Consider the following 18,857-nt stretch of genomic DNA (forward strand, 5'->3'; position numbering starts at 1 on the left):
CAGGCATAAAACAGTAAATTTATAATTTGACTATTTTGGGGATTATTTTTTTTTCTCTAACCTAGGTGACAAAGGTTTCAGCAATTTGGAGGCTTTCCACCCAAAGACTCTTTCATGTCCAGACTTGGAAAGATTTAGAAATCTTAATTGCAGTTAATTAATATTTTACTATACAGCACTTTTCAGTATTTCCTTATCTGAAAAATCTGTCAAGTCATACATTTTTAAAAAATTAAGTAATAGAAATTATATTTAGATTCTAAATTTTAGTGTAAATTATAGTTTAATTTTATGAAGATTTAGTAAATATAATATCTAAATGTTCAAGTTCAAATTCTACACCTAAGATTTAAATAGGGGTTAAAATAGTAAAAATGCATTAGCACTGTTTAGCTTGGCACACAACTGAAGTGCTTATGCACAGTAAAAGACAGAGTAATTTGTGTTAGAACTTAAGTTCTCAAATGACAGCAAATGGCATCTATAGTACTCATTGTACACCAATCAACATGAGGACTTAAAAAATATTATTAGTAATGTTTGATATTGCAATAGTTTGCAAGTTTCTTTAAAATGGGGTTCAAAAACATGGCCTACAAGGTATTTCTTCATCTACGCATTGCCTGACTCACTGGCTCCATCTCCTTTCATTTGTCTAACAGTTGCCCTGCTCTCAGACGATAATGAGCCACTTGCCATTCCACAAACCCACAGCATTCTCCTATGATCTCTTTGTTTTGTAAACTTAGTGTCTGTTTCTAGAACTTACCTCATTTCTTCAAGGTAAAAATTATATAATAATAATAATAAATACAAACGATTTGTTAAATATTTCCAGTGCCAATTATTCTCTTAGGAGTTTTGTGTATATCACCTCTACTCTCTTCAGTATGATGGCAAGGCAAGTATCCAACCTCCATTTTTTCCATTAGTGTTCTCATTGTTAGACATCAGCTCTTCTGTGAAACCTCCCCTGCTCCCCTCAGTTTATTTCGGTTCCCTCCTCATAACCCTCTCGCACATTATTACATGGCTGTCATGGCTCTGCTCACAATATATTAATGTTGCCTTTTTCTCTGTCCACTCCCCAACAAAGTGATATGCTTTTTGAGTTAACCAAGTTTTTCTTTTACTTCCCCAACTCCAGCAGCTTCCAACAATATTTAATATATTTTAAAGTGCTCAATAGTAATTGGGAAGACAAACTGATTTGGAAGACAAAAAAATTAACACTTCTTCTCTAACCCTCCAAATTGTAGTGCACTTTCTAATATTGAGCACACACAAACAAATAGTATTCAGCGATCTTTTATGGAATTTGTTTATATTTGTTAAATATGCCACCTTTGGCAATTTTTAGTTAATATTTTTGAAATTAATATTCAGATATGGACATAAGAACTTCTGTGGCTTCCTAATACAGTGATGAACACATATGTTTTATCTTTTGTGACATGTTACAAGTAATTTGTTATCAATAACAGTAGTGTGCTAAGTAGTAACAGCTGGTATGAATGTTTTGTTCCTGATTTTAATGGAAATACTTTTTCATGTTTCATCATTAAGTATGATGTTTGGTGGAAAATACTGTTAGACTGTAACACATATTGTCAAGGTAAGGATGTTTTCGTTCTATTTCTAGACAGGTAATAGTCTTTTTAAAAATCATTAGTGGCTATAGAGTTGTATCAAATAGTTTAGGCTAATTGTCTCATTTCTGCAAGTGTAATGGATTATATTAATATAATTGTTTACACTGAATTGTCTTCACATTCTTCAAAGGAATCTTATCTTGCATAATATATTCTTTTTAGCACATTGTAAAATTCAATTTACTGATATATTTAAGAATTTGTCATCTATATTCATAAGTGAGATCACCTATAGATTTTTACACTAATATTTTTCGCTTATGGTTTCAAGGTTATATTTTTCCAGCATGAATTTAAAAGCTTTTCATTCTTTCTTATGCCATGTACCTGGCCTTTGTAGGAAACCCTGTAAAATACCTGGGCTTGTTCTTGCCTTACTGGTAGAATTTGGACGAACTAAATTTATTTTATAATTATTGATTTATTGCTGGGTTTTTTCTCTCCATCCAGTTTTCATCAATTATATTTTATAAGTGAAATATATACTTAATGTAGATTTTAAAACAAATTGCTATGCAGAATAGCATTGTTTCCTTCACCTCTATATATAATTACATCTCTTAATTTTTCCTATTTTTCTCTTAATTTTTTTTAATTTCTATTTTCTCATTTTTTCCCTTAATATTGATTACATATGCTGAATACTTTTAGCTTTTCCTATAAAATAATACATTGGTAATACCAAAGTATGATCTTGACCCAATTTTGCTGTGTAATTTATCACCAGTCATTTATAAATCAATGGTAATTTGTATTTCTAAATATTCCTTTACACAGAAGTAAATCAGTAATATAAATGTGACAAAATATTTCCAGTAGTGTACATATTTTTTTTCTTTTTCTTTTGGCTATATTTTTTATTATCGAGTTCTTTTTTAAAAAATACTTTATTTTATTTTTAGAGAGGGGAAGAAAAGGAGAAAGAGAGGGAAACATCAGCGTGTGGTTGCCTTTCATGCACTCCCTACTGAAGACCTGGCCTGCAACCCAGGCATGTGCCCTAGATTGGGAATCAAACTGAGCAGGCCACAACTAGCACACCATCTGATTAACTTACTTCAATAACAGAAACCTGTAAGATTTGACCATATAAAGTAATGGTTAGTAGCATAGATTCCAGTCCCAGCCCAAATACATGAATCTCGCGCTTTCATGCACTCCCTACGAAACCCATGCCCTAGATTGGGAATCAAACTGATAACCTTTTGGTTAGCAGGCCAGCACTCAGTCCACTGAGCCACACCAGCCAGGGCCTATTATTGAGTTCTGATTATACTTTACTGTGGTCAATAACAGAAACCTGTAAGATTTGACCAGTATAAAGTAATGGTTAGTAGCATAGATTCCAGTGCCCAGCGCCAAATACAGTGAATCTCAACCCAACACTAATGAATTACATGAAAATGAACAAGCTTATTAAAAAAACAAGGCATCAGGTGCTTCAACTGTACAATGGATATGATAATAGCACACTCTTCACAGAGTTAGCATGAAGATGAAAAGAGTTAATATGTCTGAATCCTTGGAACAATGCCTGTCATATAGAAAATGTGCAGCATATTAATAATCCATTATTTTATTATAAATATTATCATTATTTCCCTTGGTAATTTTTTTAATGTTTTTTGTGGCCCAGGACAGTGCAAACTTTTTTTTTAAGTGATATAATCACATCTCTAACTCATAGCCTACATGCTAACCGCTCACAAATCCTACTGTGGCTACCTGTAAAGTATACCAAGAGGACAGCATGTTAAAGGCAGTGGACTATTTCCACTTTGCCATATCCTATCACTCTCTAAAGACAGTATTAGATGCAAGGATTTTTAGGGAATAAATATATATAATTTGGAAAATGCCCTGAAGCCTTTTGATATACAGCCATTTGTTCATGCTGCCAAGCTACCAGTTTGAGGGAAATGTTTAAATGTCAGATATTAACAAACCTTTCAGTATGTAGATTGGTTTCATTTATAGAAACATGGCACTTTTTAGTACACTACAGATTTATACCTCTACTCTGTAGGAAAGGTAGCAAAAGATACACTAGATCAATGGGGAAGACGCTGTGAGAGAAAATGGACACAGAGACAGTGTGTGCATGCGTGCGCGTGTAACAGCATGAGAAGCCGTTTAGTGCAACCAATTAGAAATGAGAAACATCCATCTAAAATTAACTTTTCTTGAATAGTTTTCACTGACATAAAATGTAAATGTAAAATTTTTTCATATTAAGTTCTTTACCTCAGTTTCTATTAGTGCTTCTTGAGTTTCCTTCCCCTTTTTACGCAATTTTTTCTTTGTTCTTTCCACATTTTTTTTAACTTTGTTTCTCTCTTCAATTATATGAAGTAGTTTCTAGGAGATATTCAGAAATTTAAGACACGTAACATTTACAATTCAATTATCGTATTTTAAATGAAATATATCCCAAGTGACTATTTTAATAATAACAATATATATTTTGTTATAAAGGGAAAGGAGCACCACACATGAATTACAAAAACATACTATGATATCCACAATCCCAATATTCAATTTGAGTTACTTGAGAAAACAATCTAATCAAAATTTTAGCTCAGTAACAAAAACACTAATAAACTCACATAGAAATTATAAATTTTTATCAAAATATTTAAAATATTTTAAGCAACATTAAAACTCCAAATACAAATTTTCAGTAATCATTACAGAGAGTGTATATAAACTATTCTTTCCAAGAGTTTTTGCTAAGTTAAAATTTCTTAAATTTATAAACTATTAAAAAACAAAATTGATTACTAACCTACAAGAAGATATAAAACAATGGTTATTATAAAATAAGGGGAAATAAAAGTCATTAATCTGTTCTAGAATTTATTATTATACTCAGATGATTATACTGAGAGTTTGATGCAATTAATAAATTTCTATCATTAATGTAAGGAGAAGTCATTATTATAATCATTAATCTCTCTAGGCATTTAGTAGCCCTAAGTAGGGTATTATACTTAGAACTTGTTGTTTCCATGATTTATGGACTCGTACCAGTTGCTTCATGCATTTAGGCCTAAATTTTCTGAAGTCAATAATACAGATAAACTGTCTCTTGACTATTCTATAGAGAGGCTTTGAAGATAAAAAAGAAAAAAAGTTTATAATAGGAACAGTTTGTAATCACAAAGTTTTTTAAATAAAATATTTTGAGAATTTGTAAAGACTAGAATATAAAGTTACATCATTATTTGCAATGAAAAACAAAATTCTGTTGTCAAAATGGCCCAAATGAATAATATGTATGCATTCTCTGCAGCCAAAGACAAGAATATATAACTCTTACCACACCCTCTACTTCTCCAAAAGACTAATGACATTATGTACACAAATTTCTTCCACTAAATTTTTCTTTGGGAAGGGCTAGTAATATCAGTTAGTGCCATAAACTTGTTGTTTTGAAAATATTTTATCAACACTTGCTTTATTTTTCATCCAACCTGTTTTCTACATGCATCAAAAATGTACCATGAAAATGTCAAGATGCATTATATTTTATATTTGAGTAAACATAGCTTTACCATTTTATTAATGAACAGTGAAGACTTTGAATTAAATGTACCATAGTGGGCCATCATGCCAAATAAATCATTACTCACCTATTTAAAAACTGCTTTTCATAAGTACACTCTAAGATACAGTATAGGATTCCAGGTAATAATATTAATAGTTATTCTATGTAGTTACTATAGATCAGTTGTGTGCTCATGAAATTTATTTATTCTGTCCATGATTTTATGACTTTCTATATGGAATAATAATTTTCCAAGGAATAATATAAAATCTTATACATAATTTATGAACCTAAATATTCCTGCAAATTCATTTCTGAATTAATTAGAAATGCTTACCTCAGACTGTTCATTGTGGATAGCTCTGATCCTTGCTGCATCTGCTTCTATATGAAGTAGAGATGACTGTATTTCTGCCAGTATTAGGGAGTGCATTACTATCTTTTTCAAAAGGCCCTGTTTTTCAAGTGTGTATTTTTCTTGAAGAGCATACAGGTTTTTCTGCCAGCAAAGATTTAAAATAATTCATTCAGTTATTAATTACCTAAACATTCATTGCCTCCCTCTTGCACCAGGCAGGAATGTTTGCTGTTACTTGAAAATCATAAAAATAAATGCCACCACAAAAGAAACAATAGCTATGAATATAACGTATTTTGAACGTAGACACAGTATTAGAAAAATTGTGAGAGAAAAATATTAATAGACAATAAAAATCAAACATTCTTAGGTATTAGAAGATAATAAGGTTAGAGAGCACACTAATGAGAAACATTGAAATATATTGGGTTGGCCAAAAAGTTCATATCATTTTCACCAATAACTTTACTGATTGGGATATTTTGAGTATGTCAGCTATCTCCCACATGGTATAATGTTGATTGTTCTAAATTAATGTCTCAATTTGATTGCTATCAACTTCGGCTGGTCTACCTGACCATGAAGCATTTTCCAGAGAGAAATAGCCAGCACAAAACTTCACAAACCACTTTTGACATATTTGATCAGTCACAGCACTTTCTCCATATATTGTACAAACCTCCTTTTTTGTGCATGTCAGTTGCATTTTTACCTTTCTTTAAATAATAAAGAATAATATGCAGAAAATGTTGCTTATTTTCTTCCACCTTCAATATTAAAATGGCTACACAAAAATTTACCAATTTTGATAAGTGTTTTTTAATGCACACTGATATGACAGCTGTCACCATACAACCTAACAAAATTGTTTTGAATGAAGTTAAAGACAACTAGAACCATCTGACAGAAAAAAAACCAGAGGAACTTTTTGACCAACTGAATATGTAATTCTTGAAATCTAAGACCAAGTAAAACCAATGAACAAGATTTAATAACAAAATACTAAGTAAAAAGGGCTGTGAGATTATAGAATTACTAAATCTATAAATAAATTAGAAAATTTGACATTTTCAAACATATAGAATTAGAGAAACACTGCTTTATAAGTTTGAAAATGTCAAATTTCCTAATAGGAAAGAATTGCAAAATTTGTGTTTGTTTCAAAGAAGGCAAGAGACGCACATAATCTCAAATAATTTTTAAAAATAACATTGCTTTGGATTGTTTTGCCCCTTGATTTTATTTTTCTTATAGTAATAATTCCAAATATTTATGTATTTTTGAAGGGGAGGCATTTTAGAAAGATGTCAAGGACCAAAATGCCCATCCTGGGTTTCAAAGGACATGTAGGTGGTATAGATAAAGATACAAAAATAAAAAATGATTTTACTAGCTACAATGCTTTCGTCTCATTTTTTTTTCATAGAAAAATAATAGCATATTTTTATTTTAGGGTTAAATAAAGAAATTCAATTGAAAGACACTTAAAGTAAAGAAAACGTAACATCATCACAAAAGAAACTGAAGAGACGCTTAGGAATAAGATCCCGCTGCCCTTTTACTAGGCTGGCAGAAACTCCCATTAAGCCACAAAATGAGATATGTATATGGGAGGTCAGTTTCTCTATGCATGACCAGACACTGTTAGTCGTACACAGAAGGCAACTGTCATCAGCTTAGGAGAAGAAACTGCTAGCTTGCAAACCAAGTAGTGAAAAGATGCCTCATTACAGACAAATTTAAAATACGAAGGAAAATGCAAATTAAAGGAAGAATAAAATATTAACAGCAAATTAGAATCACCTGAATCATCGTTGCCTTAGTCACTTCACCTCGAGTGAGTGTTTTCAAGAAATCTTCTCTACCCTATAAATGATCAAAATTTTTTAAGGGGAGATTTAATTTATAGAATATCAGAAAACATTTTAAAGACAATTACTAATACAAGATACATTTCATTTATGTTTTATAAGAAGTAAAATAACTGTTACAAATTGAGTATTATAAACAAACAAACAAGCCTGCTGTTATTTGAAGCAAAGTTAGCATGTGATACAAGGCCACGAAATAGAATACAGAATTTCAGTTCAATTCACTTAGTACTTTGTAATCTGGAACTAAAATATCAAGGTAATCAAAAAGGGAAAAACTAGACAGTCTTCAATTCTTCTTTTTCAAAGCTGTCTGTTTGCTTTAAACATTAATTTCCATAATAGATGCATTCAGCTTTGAAAACTAGATAGACACAATTCAAGTTTGAAGTTTGCAAAATGGGATCAGATTCCCCATTTGGCAAGAACGATTCCTTTCTTTTATATTTTTTCATTTTCTTTTTCATATTGTTCTTTGAAAATGAGTGGGCAAAATACATTTGGAAAAATCTTCTTTCTGTTACTTGGATAAAGAGTTTTAAAGTCTTCAGAGTTGTATTATACATAATCACACAAAAATTTTCTCTGTTTTAAAATGACACCTTGGAACCTCTCATCAAGAGAGGGGTTGGCTTGTATGTAGGCTGTCTTCCACATTCAAAAGAGATACATAGCTTTGCAGAGGTACAATGAAGGCTCAGAAATGTCTCTAATATCCTCCTTTATAACAGACTCCCTCTTCATACCCCAGGTTCTACAGAGACAATATAAAGAAATAATTCTGTAAGTATCTCCTACAACTCTTCCTTTTCTGGTATACCAACTCATCAAAATTAGGCTTTCCTAAAGTAAAACTCCGAAGAAGAAATAAGAAACGTGTCAAGGCAAGCAATAACTTTAATATATCACCTCACCTAAGGATATACCTATATCTAAAGCCAATTTATACAATGATATATTTTGATAATTTAAATGAAATTAGTTACCTCTTCTAACATGATAACAGACATAGTAGTTTATCAATTTGTTCAATATCTAATTAAGAGGAAACCAAATGAAAAATGCCTCTATACCTGGCTGGTGCTGCTCAGTGGATTGAATGCCAGTCTGTGAACCAAAGAGTTGCAAGTTCAATTCCCAGTCAGGGCACATGACTGGGTTGTGGGCCAGGTCCCCAGTAAGGGGCATGCGAGAGACAACCACACAGTGATTTTTCTCTCTTTCTCTTTCCCTTCCCCTTTCTCTAAAAATAAATAAATAAAATCTTTTAAAAAATGCCTCTATAAAGTGGAGAAAACAATATCTTGTATTCTAAAACAACGCTACATTTGACCTTTGCCTGAAACTAATTGAAAAGTGTGTGATGTGTGTGTACGTGTGTATACTGAAGTTGGAACAGTAAAGCATGAAGCCAAACAGATTACGTACAATTTTTAAGGCACAGTAAGAAAAATAGTGGAGGACGTTAAGCAAAGTGTGTGTTTTAGAAAGGTAACTTTGGCTGTGATGTGGATTAGTTCATTTTTGTTTCCTTAAAATTCATTCACTCATCCTTCCAAGTTTTTTTTTTATTGTCACCCAGTAAGAGAGTAATTCATTGTTTAAAAGCATTTAAGTGCCTGAACTTAGAAATATTAACATTATACAAAAAGAACATATAGATGTAAGCCTATTAAAAATTGTAGGCAGCATATGTCAAATTATAATAAAATAGAGTAGGAGTCTGAAGCTGCAAGAGTAAAATAATTGGATTTCTTTGAAAAGAAAGAATAAAATCCCTAGCAATTTTAAAATCTATATATTTGTACAAAACCAATTCAACCTGTTACCAGTGGACAAGTCCGCACCGCCCACAGGAACAACATCTGGAGCTCCACTCTAGCTCCTTGGGGAACTCCTGAGCTCTGTTTTCCACCTCACCCCCAAACCTCTGTGACTCAGAGGCCAAGGTCAAATGATTGATCACCGGAAAGGAAGATATCTATTACTGGCTGGACTGCCAGTGTCACACTTACACCGGACACAGGGCTACAGGGAGTATTTCCAGCCAGATGGTCAAGGCCTTCCTTAGTTTTATTCCCTTACTAGAAGTACGATTGGTACCCCAGGCCCTGGCAAATGCCCTGAGGCTGACAAGTTCCTAGAACTATTGAGTTACTATGACCTTCAAAACACCCTAGAACATGCCAAAGACTGATGGATATAAGGTAAACTCAGAAGGTCATGGCCTCAGACCATGATGTGCAACATCTGAGTGAGAAGGCTTATTCATCTTACAATCTTGTGAGAGGTGGTGTACTCTGTAACGCTGACTCGGAGGTGGGATTTGGTGTGCAGTATCCTTGTTAAGGAGCGCACTTGGAATCTACTCCTGTTGGGCTGGAGAGGGGCTGAGACAGGAAGAAAGGAAGATGGGATGAGAAAGTAGGATGGGACAGAAACATACAATGTAGCTCCTCCTAAACAACCTCATCCAACTCCATGGGGTGTCCTGGAGCAAGAAGAGACCTTGAGCTTTGTCCAAAATCAGACCAGGGTAGCAAGACTATACTCCTCTATTTATCAGTCATCTGACTTCAGCTGCTCCTGGAAGGGGAATGGCCTTAAGCAAATTGACTTAACTGCTTGCTGAAGAAGAATCTGGGTTGCTGTGTCCACAAAGAAATATAAATGTCATGAGTCCCCTCAGTGATTAAACTACCATTAGTGCCGCTAATAATTATGGATGAAATATATTACATACCTACTATGCATAATTATTTTAACTTAACAATGAAAGTGATGAAATAGCTATTATTGTCCCCTTTTGCAACTGGGAAAAATGAGACAGATTATATAAATTGCCAATACACAAAAATCAAGCACACCTTGGAACCAGGACGCTAATTCACACAATCTAAGAGCCCAGGGACTTAATCTAACTGATTTAGCAACTCAGATTCCTCAGATGACTAGGATCCTCAATGGGAGGGGAATATTTAGGTAGTCTTTTGACTCTTGGAGGCCTCTGTCCTTGCAAATCTGCCCTTTCTGTGACGCTCTCCAGGCTATTGGGTTGTTGAATTTTGTAACTCAGACATGGAGACCACAGGTTGAAGGATAGAATGGAGATTTTGTGTTAAAAAGGTGCCAATCTGCCAGTGATGCCGTAGCTGGCTCTGAAATGGAACCTGCTGGAAAAGTTCTGAGCCCTGGAGAGATGCTACCTTTTAACTAATTGTGCAGTATGAACTACGTAGCTACTGAGGGCAGTACCAGAATCAAATGGATACAAATTACTGTAGAGTTAACTTACATAGGTAACTAGAGTGCGGTCTTAGTAAAATATTAGTTGTACTATCAGTGAAAATGTTCAAAAAGAGAGGCTAGTGAACTGTAAAGAGCTACAGTAGTTGCAAAGTTTTTCTTGGTTAATATAAGATAGGTATCACTTTTGTGAATTTGCTGTGTCTCAGGAGAGTTTTACATATAAATGTGTGTGTGTGTGTGTGTGTGTGTGTGTATACAGGCAGCCCTTGTATACAGTGCTGTGCTAACTAAACTCATGCATTTTGGGGTCACACAACTTGGGATATGGCTCAGACAACTTGGTGCCGTGCAAAGTGAAAGCTGCCTGTGTCTGTGTTTCAGTTAATCATTTAATCATGTAGTGACACAGCTACAATTCTTCACATTCAAAAATGAAAAAAACAGGTCATAGAAATCATGGGATTTGTCACAAGACTAATATTCAACAAGCATTGTCATCCAAGATTGCATGACACTGTAATGGGGTAGAGGGAGGGGGTGCCCGGGAAAACAGGAGAAAACCCCCACAGCCCATGGTTTGGGGGATGGGGAAAGCAGATGACAGGATTAAGGTACTTTGCATTACAATGGCACCTTGTCAACTCGTTTAACAGCTGTGCTAATCGCTGTTCTACTGCCTCGGGCCTCAGGGCAAAAGGTGTAAAGTGACTTTCAGAATGTATCCTGACTCAAGACTTGGGGGGGCGGGTTGCAGGGGCTGGACGTGGCTCCCCCTGGATCACTGAGTCTTGCTTGCCCTAAGAATGGCAGCCGAGAGAAGGTAGAAAGGAACTGGGAAACTGGCGGATGTAGCTCATTGTGGGAGAAGCTGGAGATGAGGTCATGCAGGAGGCTCCAGGTCAGGATATAAAACTAAGGGTGGACAGCCACCCGAGGGAGTGAGTAGTGAGGAGGAAGAACCACGGGTGACAGAGGTAGATTCCGGCAGTCTGCCGGTAGTGAGATAGGGTCCATGTGGTCTGTAGAAGCTGGTCCACCAGGGGCTAGTGCTGCTTTGATTGTGCCCATTCTAGTGCATTCCGGAGCCCCCAAGAACTGCCTTGCAAGACGCTGACCTGCTGCCTTGCAAACCTGGACTCTATCTGGGCTCATGGGACTTGTGTCTTTCCTGGACTTCACCATGATCCAATGTAACAAGGCACATGTATTTTTGGACTATAACATACAGGCGGATGACAACGTATCCCGGATCCTGAAGGGGAGAGCTGCTGCATGAGGATAGAGACTTTGGAACCTTCCAGAGAAACTGGAGAACCGTTTGAGCATTTGGCTTAAGATAAAGAAGTGGGGATCTACTGGGCTTGGTTTGGCTTACAGCCTTTTAGGGAACAAGGGAAGTGCTGGGTCTCATTGGAAAGGAGGGCTCTGAGCCTAAGTCCTCTGAGCCCCCCAAGGTTGGAATATTGTAAATAAATACTGGTTTCTTCCAGCATTAATTGTTGAGTGATTCACCAAGGCACCTCATGGATGGGCGCCTGTTTGCTCGGTTACAACACCATAGCTTAGGCACATTCTACAGCACTTTGAAGTAAGCTCCCTCCTCTATTCTCAGCTTGCAGTACTTGGTCCCGCACATGATATTTGTAGAGTGAATAATTTATTGAGCAAATGCATTAACCAATAACAAACAAATTACTTTCAATCTCTAGATTAGGGAATTACACTACAAAAGTTTCAGGTTCTTTTGAACTCAAAATTTTTTTTTTAAATGTCTTTATATAATGAGAAACTTAGGATCTGCTCTAACATCATTATCACACACATTGTTATTCATAAACAGCATCTTAAGGATAAACAGTAAAACAAGGCCTACAAGCTGCTTCCCCTGAAATGCAGCTAAATGGGTGATATAGAAAAGACAGGGAAAGAAGCACCCAAGTGGGAACTGGAAGAAGACTACCCTTTCCAGGAACACGGCCTGCAGCTCAGCTTGTGCCAGGCTTTCCAGCTCTTCAAACTGCCAACTCATTGCAAAGGAAATGAAAGCCCAGACACATCACCATTTCATAACTGTTACAGTAATAGATTCAGCCAAAAATTACCAAAAAATGCTACGTCTATTGTGTGAGCTATTTTAAAGACAAAGACAGTTGCATAATCGTAAAATATCACTGAATTTAGTACTTATTAACTACAACAGGGAACTGGATAAATCTGATGGTCATAACTTCAACCAAATGATTAAACTTACTATCACTAGTAATAAAACAAACTTATTCTCTGTACTTGGTGATATATTTCATTGACATGATATTATAACCATGAACTATTCCTGCCAAAAGTGTTTAACCTGATTCTAATCATGAGCACATAAAAAGATAAATCCATATTGAGAGAAAATTTGCAAAGTAACTAACCCAGACTCTTTAAAAAATGTAAACATAACAAAAGACAATTTTTTTAAATGTAGGGGAGTCTTTAAGATCAAAGGAGACTCAAAACTTATAACAAAAAAGTGCAGTATAATGATCAATTACATATAGCAGTCAATTAAACTACAGAAATTTGCATGTGGCCTATAAGTTTGTGCCAATTATCTATTAGTGCCTATTAGCGCTACGACACTCTTTGAAGTCTAATTTGAGATGCTGGAACTGAATCTTGTAAACAGTCTCTCTTGCAGCTGGAGTGAAGAGGCCTTATCAATAGAGGGCAGTGGAAGGGCTTACTGGCTAGAGCAAAGGGTTTCGCATCCTGTTCTGTTCTGTTCTGATTGTTTTCTCCTTCCTCCTGCAGAAGTGCTGTCAGCTGGTGTGCGTGGAGCCAAGGGGTCTTGCACCGCAGCCAGGTTTTGTACTTAGAAACTACATAACCTCCGTTTAACCTCCACCCAATTTCTCTAGCATCTGGCTGGTGGCTGATTATGGACCATCTATTAAGGCACAGCCACATCCTCTCCAATAAGGTCTTACTCTTCTTTGGAGGAGGGCAAACTTCTCCACATTTGTTCCTTCTTTGGGTACTTTCCTCATTCCGAAAGGCTGTGGCTGCTCCCCACATTTGCTGTTCCTGCATTGTTCAGAGCAGGGGTCAACAAGCTTTCTCAGTAAATGCCTAGATAGTAAATAATGTAGGCTTTGGGGGGCATAAGGTCTCTGTCACAACTACTCAGTTCTGGTTTAGCAGAAAATTAAATAAAGAATATGAAAAGATCACTTAGAAGAGCCCGACAGAAGCAGAGGCAAAGGGGGTGACAGCATCTAGGACGCTGGGAAGAGCCTGAACTAAAAATAGTCACCTTTGACCTGCTGCCTGTTTTTAGCAGTTCAAAACCAGAAGGTGGCAGCAGAGAGCTATGCTACTGAAAGACTCCTAAGACAAAGGACCGCTGAAAAGCAAAGTGTGGGAGTCAGCGTTGTGCCCAGAAACTGACATTCAAGTGAAAAGGGAAGTATACACTAAATGCTAATAGGTTAAGATCAGAATTGAGGCAGTAGAATCAGTTTGTGTTCCTGGGACAGAAGGGGCACTAAGAAAAAAGTTAGATAACTTATATTATTATCTAAGCTCTGTGACCAGGAAGAGAGAAAAACATTTTAAAATTCAGAGTTAAAAATCACAAAAAATTTTGAATATGTGTCAGTAACTGTTGGGCTGGATCGAATTAGTGGGGGCAGGGCAGCTCTGGCACTGTTAGGGCACTTTATTGGTGGCCAGGAGCCTGAGAGGAAGTCCAAGTGCCAGCCGAAACTGGTGCAAAACCCAACAAAGATACTATTTTATCTCTCTTTTCTAATGAGGGTTTTATATATATTTTGTAAAAAAACACTTTTAAAATTACAAAACATAAAATTAAAATAATTTGAATCCCCAAACCCAGAGTTATGTACACATTATGCCTTTAATGTATTCTAGGGGTTAAAGTTTTATCTTTGGTAAAGTCAGCCTAGTAAGATCTTTCTCAGCCACTAAAAAAAAAAGCAGAAGTCCCATTAACTCTTCGAAATTCAAAATCGAATCAATTTATAATTTATTCTTGTATTTATATTTAACTACTATTCTGTCACTGAGAAACCTGTGTATTTAAATTTCCCCGCTATATGTAAACTCTATTCATGTTTTCCATAAACACTTACTGAGTACCTACATTCTAAAGACATAACATATTGTCTTTTTCTAGCATTAAAAATGACCCTTAAACATCTAAACAAATTTAAAAGACTAGAAAATCATACAATGTCTGCTGTCAGATCACAATAGAATTAAACTAGAAATCAATAACATAAAGATAACTGGAAAAATCCCAAAATATGTGGATTAAATAACATATTTCTAGGTAACACATGTTCAAGGAATAAATCTCAAAATTTATTAATTAATTTCCACTTAGTTCTAGTACTATTATTTTAACCTGGAACCAGAGTGGCCTAATGTTTTACTTTTCCACCAAAATTCCAATATGTCAAGCAAAAAATCCCTCCAAATTCCTGCATCTTGCAGAGAGGCATTCAACTGAAGCGTTGAGAAGTATTTAATATCTGATGAAAGCTTTCAAGATTTTGTTGTTGTTGTTGCAATATCACATTCTTCAAACAACACTGAATGATTTTGTTTGTTCTATCAACAGCATAACTGAATACATATTACCTTTTTATTGATTTTTCTCCCATCAATATTGGCTAATTTTATCCTGGGACTTGGATAATCTTGTCTTTTCTGAATAGGTCAGTTATTGGAATTGAAGTTATTTAAAAATTGGGATACATCATCTTTAACAGCTGGAAAATTCCAGAAACTTCTAGATATCTTGATTGTTTGGAGTTATTTTTAGTCTATGACTGCCTAAATGTTACTGGGTATTTTACAGATGCATTCATTTGAAAGGACATAATTCAGAAATTCTTCCTCTAAGGCTTCAAAAGGTTATTTCTGAGCTTGCTCACAGGTGATATTGCTATAATTAATGTCTAGAAGATATGAATTAAGGACTAATGTCAACCTATCATCAACAATACACAAAGTTGTCTGTAAAAAAAAAAAAGTTTCCCAGACTCAAAAACCTACAGATTTTCATTAATTAGTCCATGTAAAACAGCAGGGTCATTACAAACACAGAGACTACAAACTTTAATTACTACAAACCAGAATTAACTAAAGACAAACCAGAAATTTATTTTTAATTCATTACCATTCATGTGTACATCACAGAAATTTAATGTCCTATATATTTGGCTCACAGATTAGCAAAAGTGTTTAGCAATGGGAAATATTTCCTACACGGAGCAATTTCCTTCTGCTGCTTCCTTCTAGTTATCCCTGTTACCATAGGACAGGGAAAGGACCCGATGGACAATTTCTTCAGCTTTGCTTGAATGAGGCCAGGGGGCATCTTGCTTTGGGTTGGCAAAGCAAGTACAGCAGAATCACACCAAATTTGCACTTAACCTACATGTTGATTTTTATGGCAACAGAAAAATTTAGAAAAAAATAAACAACTTAATGCAACAGCATTCTTAACAAGTGACTGTCCCAGATTAGTGAAGCAATATGTCTGAAGAACTAAAGGTAGGTTGCAACGACTATGAGAAAATATGTGAATGATATCAAGGGTTTCCTGCCAATTGAAAAAAATTAACACACATTGTTAAGTTGCCAAATAAGTCGATGGTGTCTTCATTGATATCCTCAATAAAAATATTTATTGATGGCCATAGAGAAACACATATCAATGAAAAATTCAAGGCAATCCATAAACATCTACAGTATTATTATACATGCTGAAGCATATATATATATAAACAATACATGTAATCATATGCCTTATAATTTAAAATAATTTTGAGATTAATCTTTGCTATGCATAATTTTTATCATACTAATTTTAGAACATAGAAGATATAACAAACCCACTGAAAAGCCCATGAGGATAAATAAAGGCATGATACCCCAAGTCAGCTCCACAGCTGGGCTCCATGTGGGAACCAAACCCCATTTTCTCAGTACAGAAACATCTACTGGCGGACAATCTACATGTCCTAAATTTAGATGGCACATAAAAAGCCCTCACTAAAGACAGTGCTTTTAGAGGGCTTGGACATAGAATAGAGATTCTCTATTTTACAGATAATTGCATGATCTTAAGTCTTTTGTAAGAAAACACCAAAGACGAAAGAAGTGTGGGTGTGATGTGTGGTGGACAGAGTAGTCCCAATGTGTGGTAAAATGGACGTTGCTCATCTCTATGCCAAATGGCAGGGAATGGCTACTCATCATATCTTCATTTAGGAATAGATTTGAAGACTATCAGCTGTTGTTTCTGCAGATTGTGGTTATTAATTCCTTAGTGTTCTAGAATCCAATGACTTGTAGGCTTGAGGCAGGTAGCGCTTTTTCTTACATTGGTCAGGATGCAGGGGCATTTCCCAGCATCCCTACTTTCTACCACAGCAGGAATATTACATATTAGATATGTAGGATGGCGTTGAACCAAACACCCCTATTCTGGTGATCCAGGTGGTATTGCATCAGTAATAGCAAAGAGTAGACCCAATATTGGTCTGCTGCATTAAGCCCCAATTCTCTTCTATTCAGGCTGGGTCTCTGTAGAGAAATTATTTTTCTTCTGATTTTTGAGGAGCAGTGATTTTTAAAAAGACTATTATAGCTTAAATTAAAACTTAATATTATCAATATTGAATCAATAAAATTCAGGTTTATCACTGTTTTTCACAACTATAAAGAACATAGAGATACCAACCTTGAATTTTCTTCTCACTTCTGCTATTTGCTCTTCTAATTCCTCTGTTTTAAATTTGGTTAGGTGGAAAATAGCACCAACATGATAAGCTTCTTTGTATAGTTGTTTAAGATACTCATTATTTTTTGACTTCAGTTTCATCATAGATTGGATTTCAGATTCAAGCTCTGATTTTCTCTTTATACTGGAAAAATAAATAAAAAATATTGATACGATTATTCCAAAGGAGTACATATATTGAGACAAATACATTTAATAACAGTAAGAAGATTGTTCTTTTTGGTTTCCAAAAATATCAAATGATCAGATAATTAACTAAAACATGAATACAGAAAATATTTCCCAAAGTTCCCTTCATTTTTCTGCATCTGTACATACCCCTAACCGCCAGGCTGCACTTCATCTTGGAAGGATAAGCATGTCAGTAAGAAAGCCCTGGGACCCCCGGCGCTCAGCTCACAGAGCACCCACTCCCTGCTGTTTCAATCCACCCTTTCTAACCCTGAAGAGCAATACTCAGAATAATCGAATGTAAGAAAAGTCCAGTCCATGTAAAAGAGAAAGAAGCTTCAGTGAAAGAAAACCAGTAGCTAAAACAAAACTCTCAGGAAGAAAACCAATAGCTAACAAGGGAGAGTTAACAGAGGGGGAAAAAGTAAGACATTAATATCAGTATAAGATTTTTAAAGACACAGAGAAATACTAGTCTCTAAGGAAAACTAATAAATTATATTTCCTGTCCAGATTGGGTACCATCTTTGTTCCAAATACATACCACTGACACATACAATATATAAAAAAGAAATATATATATCACAGATGAGGTAACTAACCATCTATGAAAAATAGAAATGGAACTTGAAAGCAAAGCAGGAGTGGGAGTGAAGCGGCATGAAACTGGCTGACGGAATTCCACCTGAAGGGTGACCAGGGCAAGGTTCACTGCATCCTGGGAAGGGTTTGGGCAGACTGTACTTGTTTAGAAAATAACCAATTCACTGACCGGAGCAATAGGTTTAAAAGAGCTAGGAGGTGGGGCACTGGGAATAAAAGACCCAAAATCAAGAACTCAACCAATAAGAAAAGAATCAATCAAAAGGGAACATTTTAAATAAATCTTGAAACAAATGAAAATGGAAACACAACATAACAAAATGTGCAACATAACAAAAGTAGTTCTGAGAGGAAAGTTTATAATGATAAATGCCCACGTTAAAAAAAAAAAGATCTCAAATAAACCACCTCATTTTACACTTCGAAGAACTGGAAAAACAAGAATAAATGAAGCCCAAAGTTAGGAGATGAAAAGAAATAGCATTTAGAAAAGACACAAATGAGAAACAAAAAACAATAAAAAATCTGAAAAGACAGACCAATGACTAAGGAAAATCAATTAGTAATCAAAAACTTCCAATTTAAAAAA

The 18,857-nt window shown here is 35.1% G+C and overlaps 1 protein-coding gene across 1 annotated transcript in view; it reads right to left on the reverse strand.

Moving 5' to 3' along the window:
• Positions 1–18,857, reverse strand: part of CCDC178 (coiled-coil domain containing 178) — a 297,827-nt gene that overhangs the window by 202,704 nt on the left and 76,266 nt on the right. Inside the window, exons 12-15 of the mRNA XM_054583812.1 lie at positions 17,435–17,618; positions 7,361–7,423; positions 5,537–5,698; positions 3,897–4,010 (exon numbers count right to left, since the gene is read on the reverse strand). Of these exons, the coding sequence (XP_054439787.1) occupies positions 3,897–4,010; positions 5,537–5,698; positions 7,361–7,423; positions 17,435–17,618 (523 nt within the window). The remainder of the gene's footprint in view (positions 1–3,896; positions 4,011–5,536; positions 5,699–7,360; positions 7,424–17,434; positions 17,619–18,857) is intronic.

This window comes from Pteronotus mesoamericanus, unplaced genomic scaffold (genome assembly GCF_021234165.1).
Source record: "Pteronotus mesoamericanus isolate MK-2021 breed Mesoamerican mustached bat unplaced genomic scaffold, CSHL_Meso_final contig_74, whole genome shotgun sequence".
Lineage (NCBI taxonomy): Eukaryota > Metazoa > Chordata > Mammalia > Chiroptera > Mormoopidae > Pteronotus > Pteronotus mesoamericanus.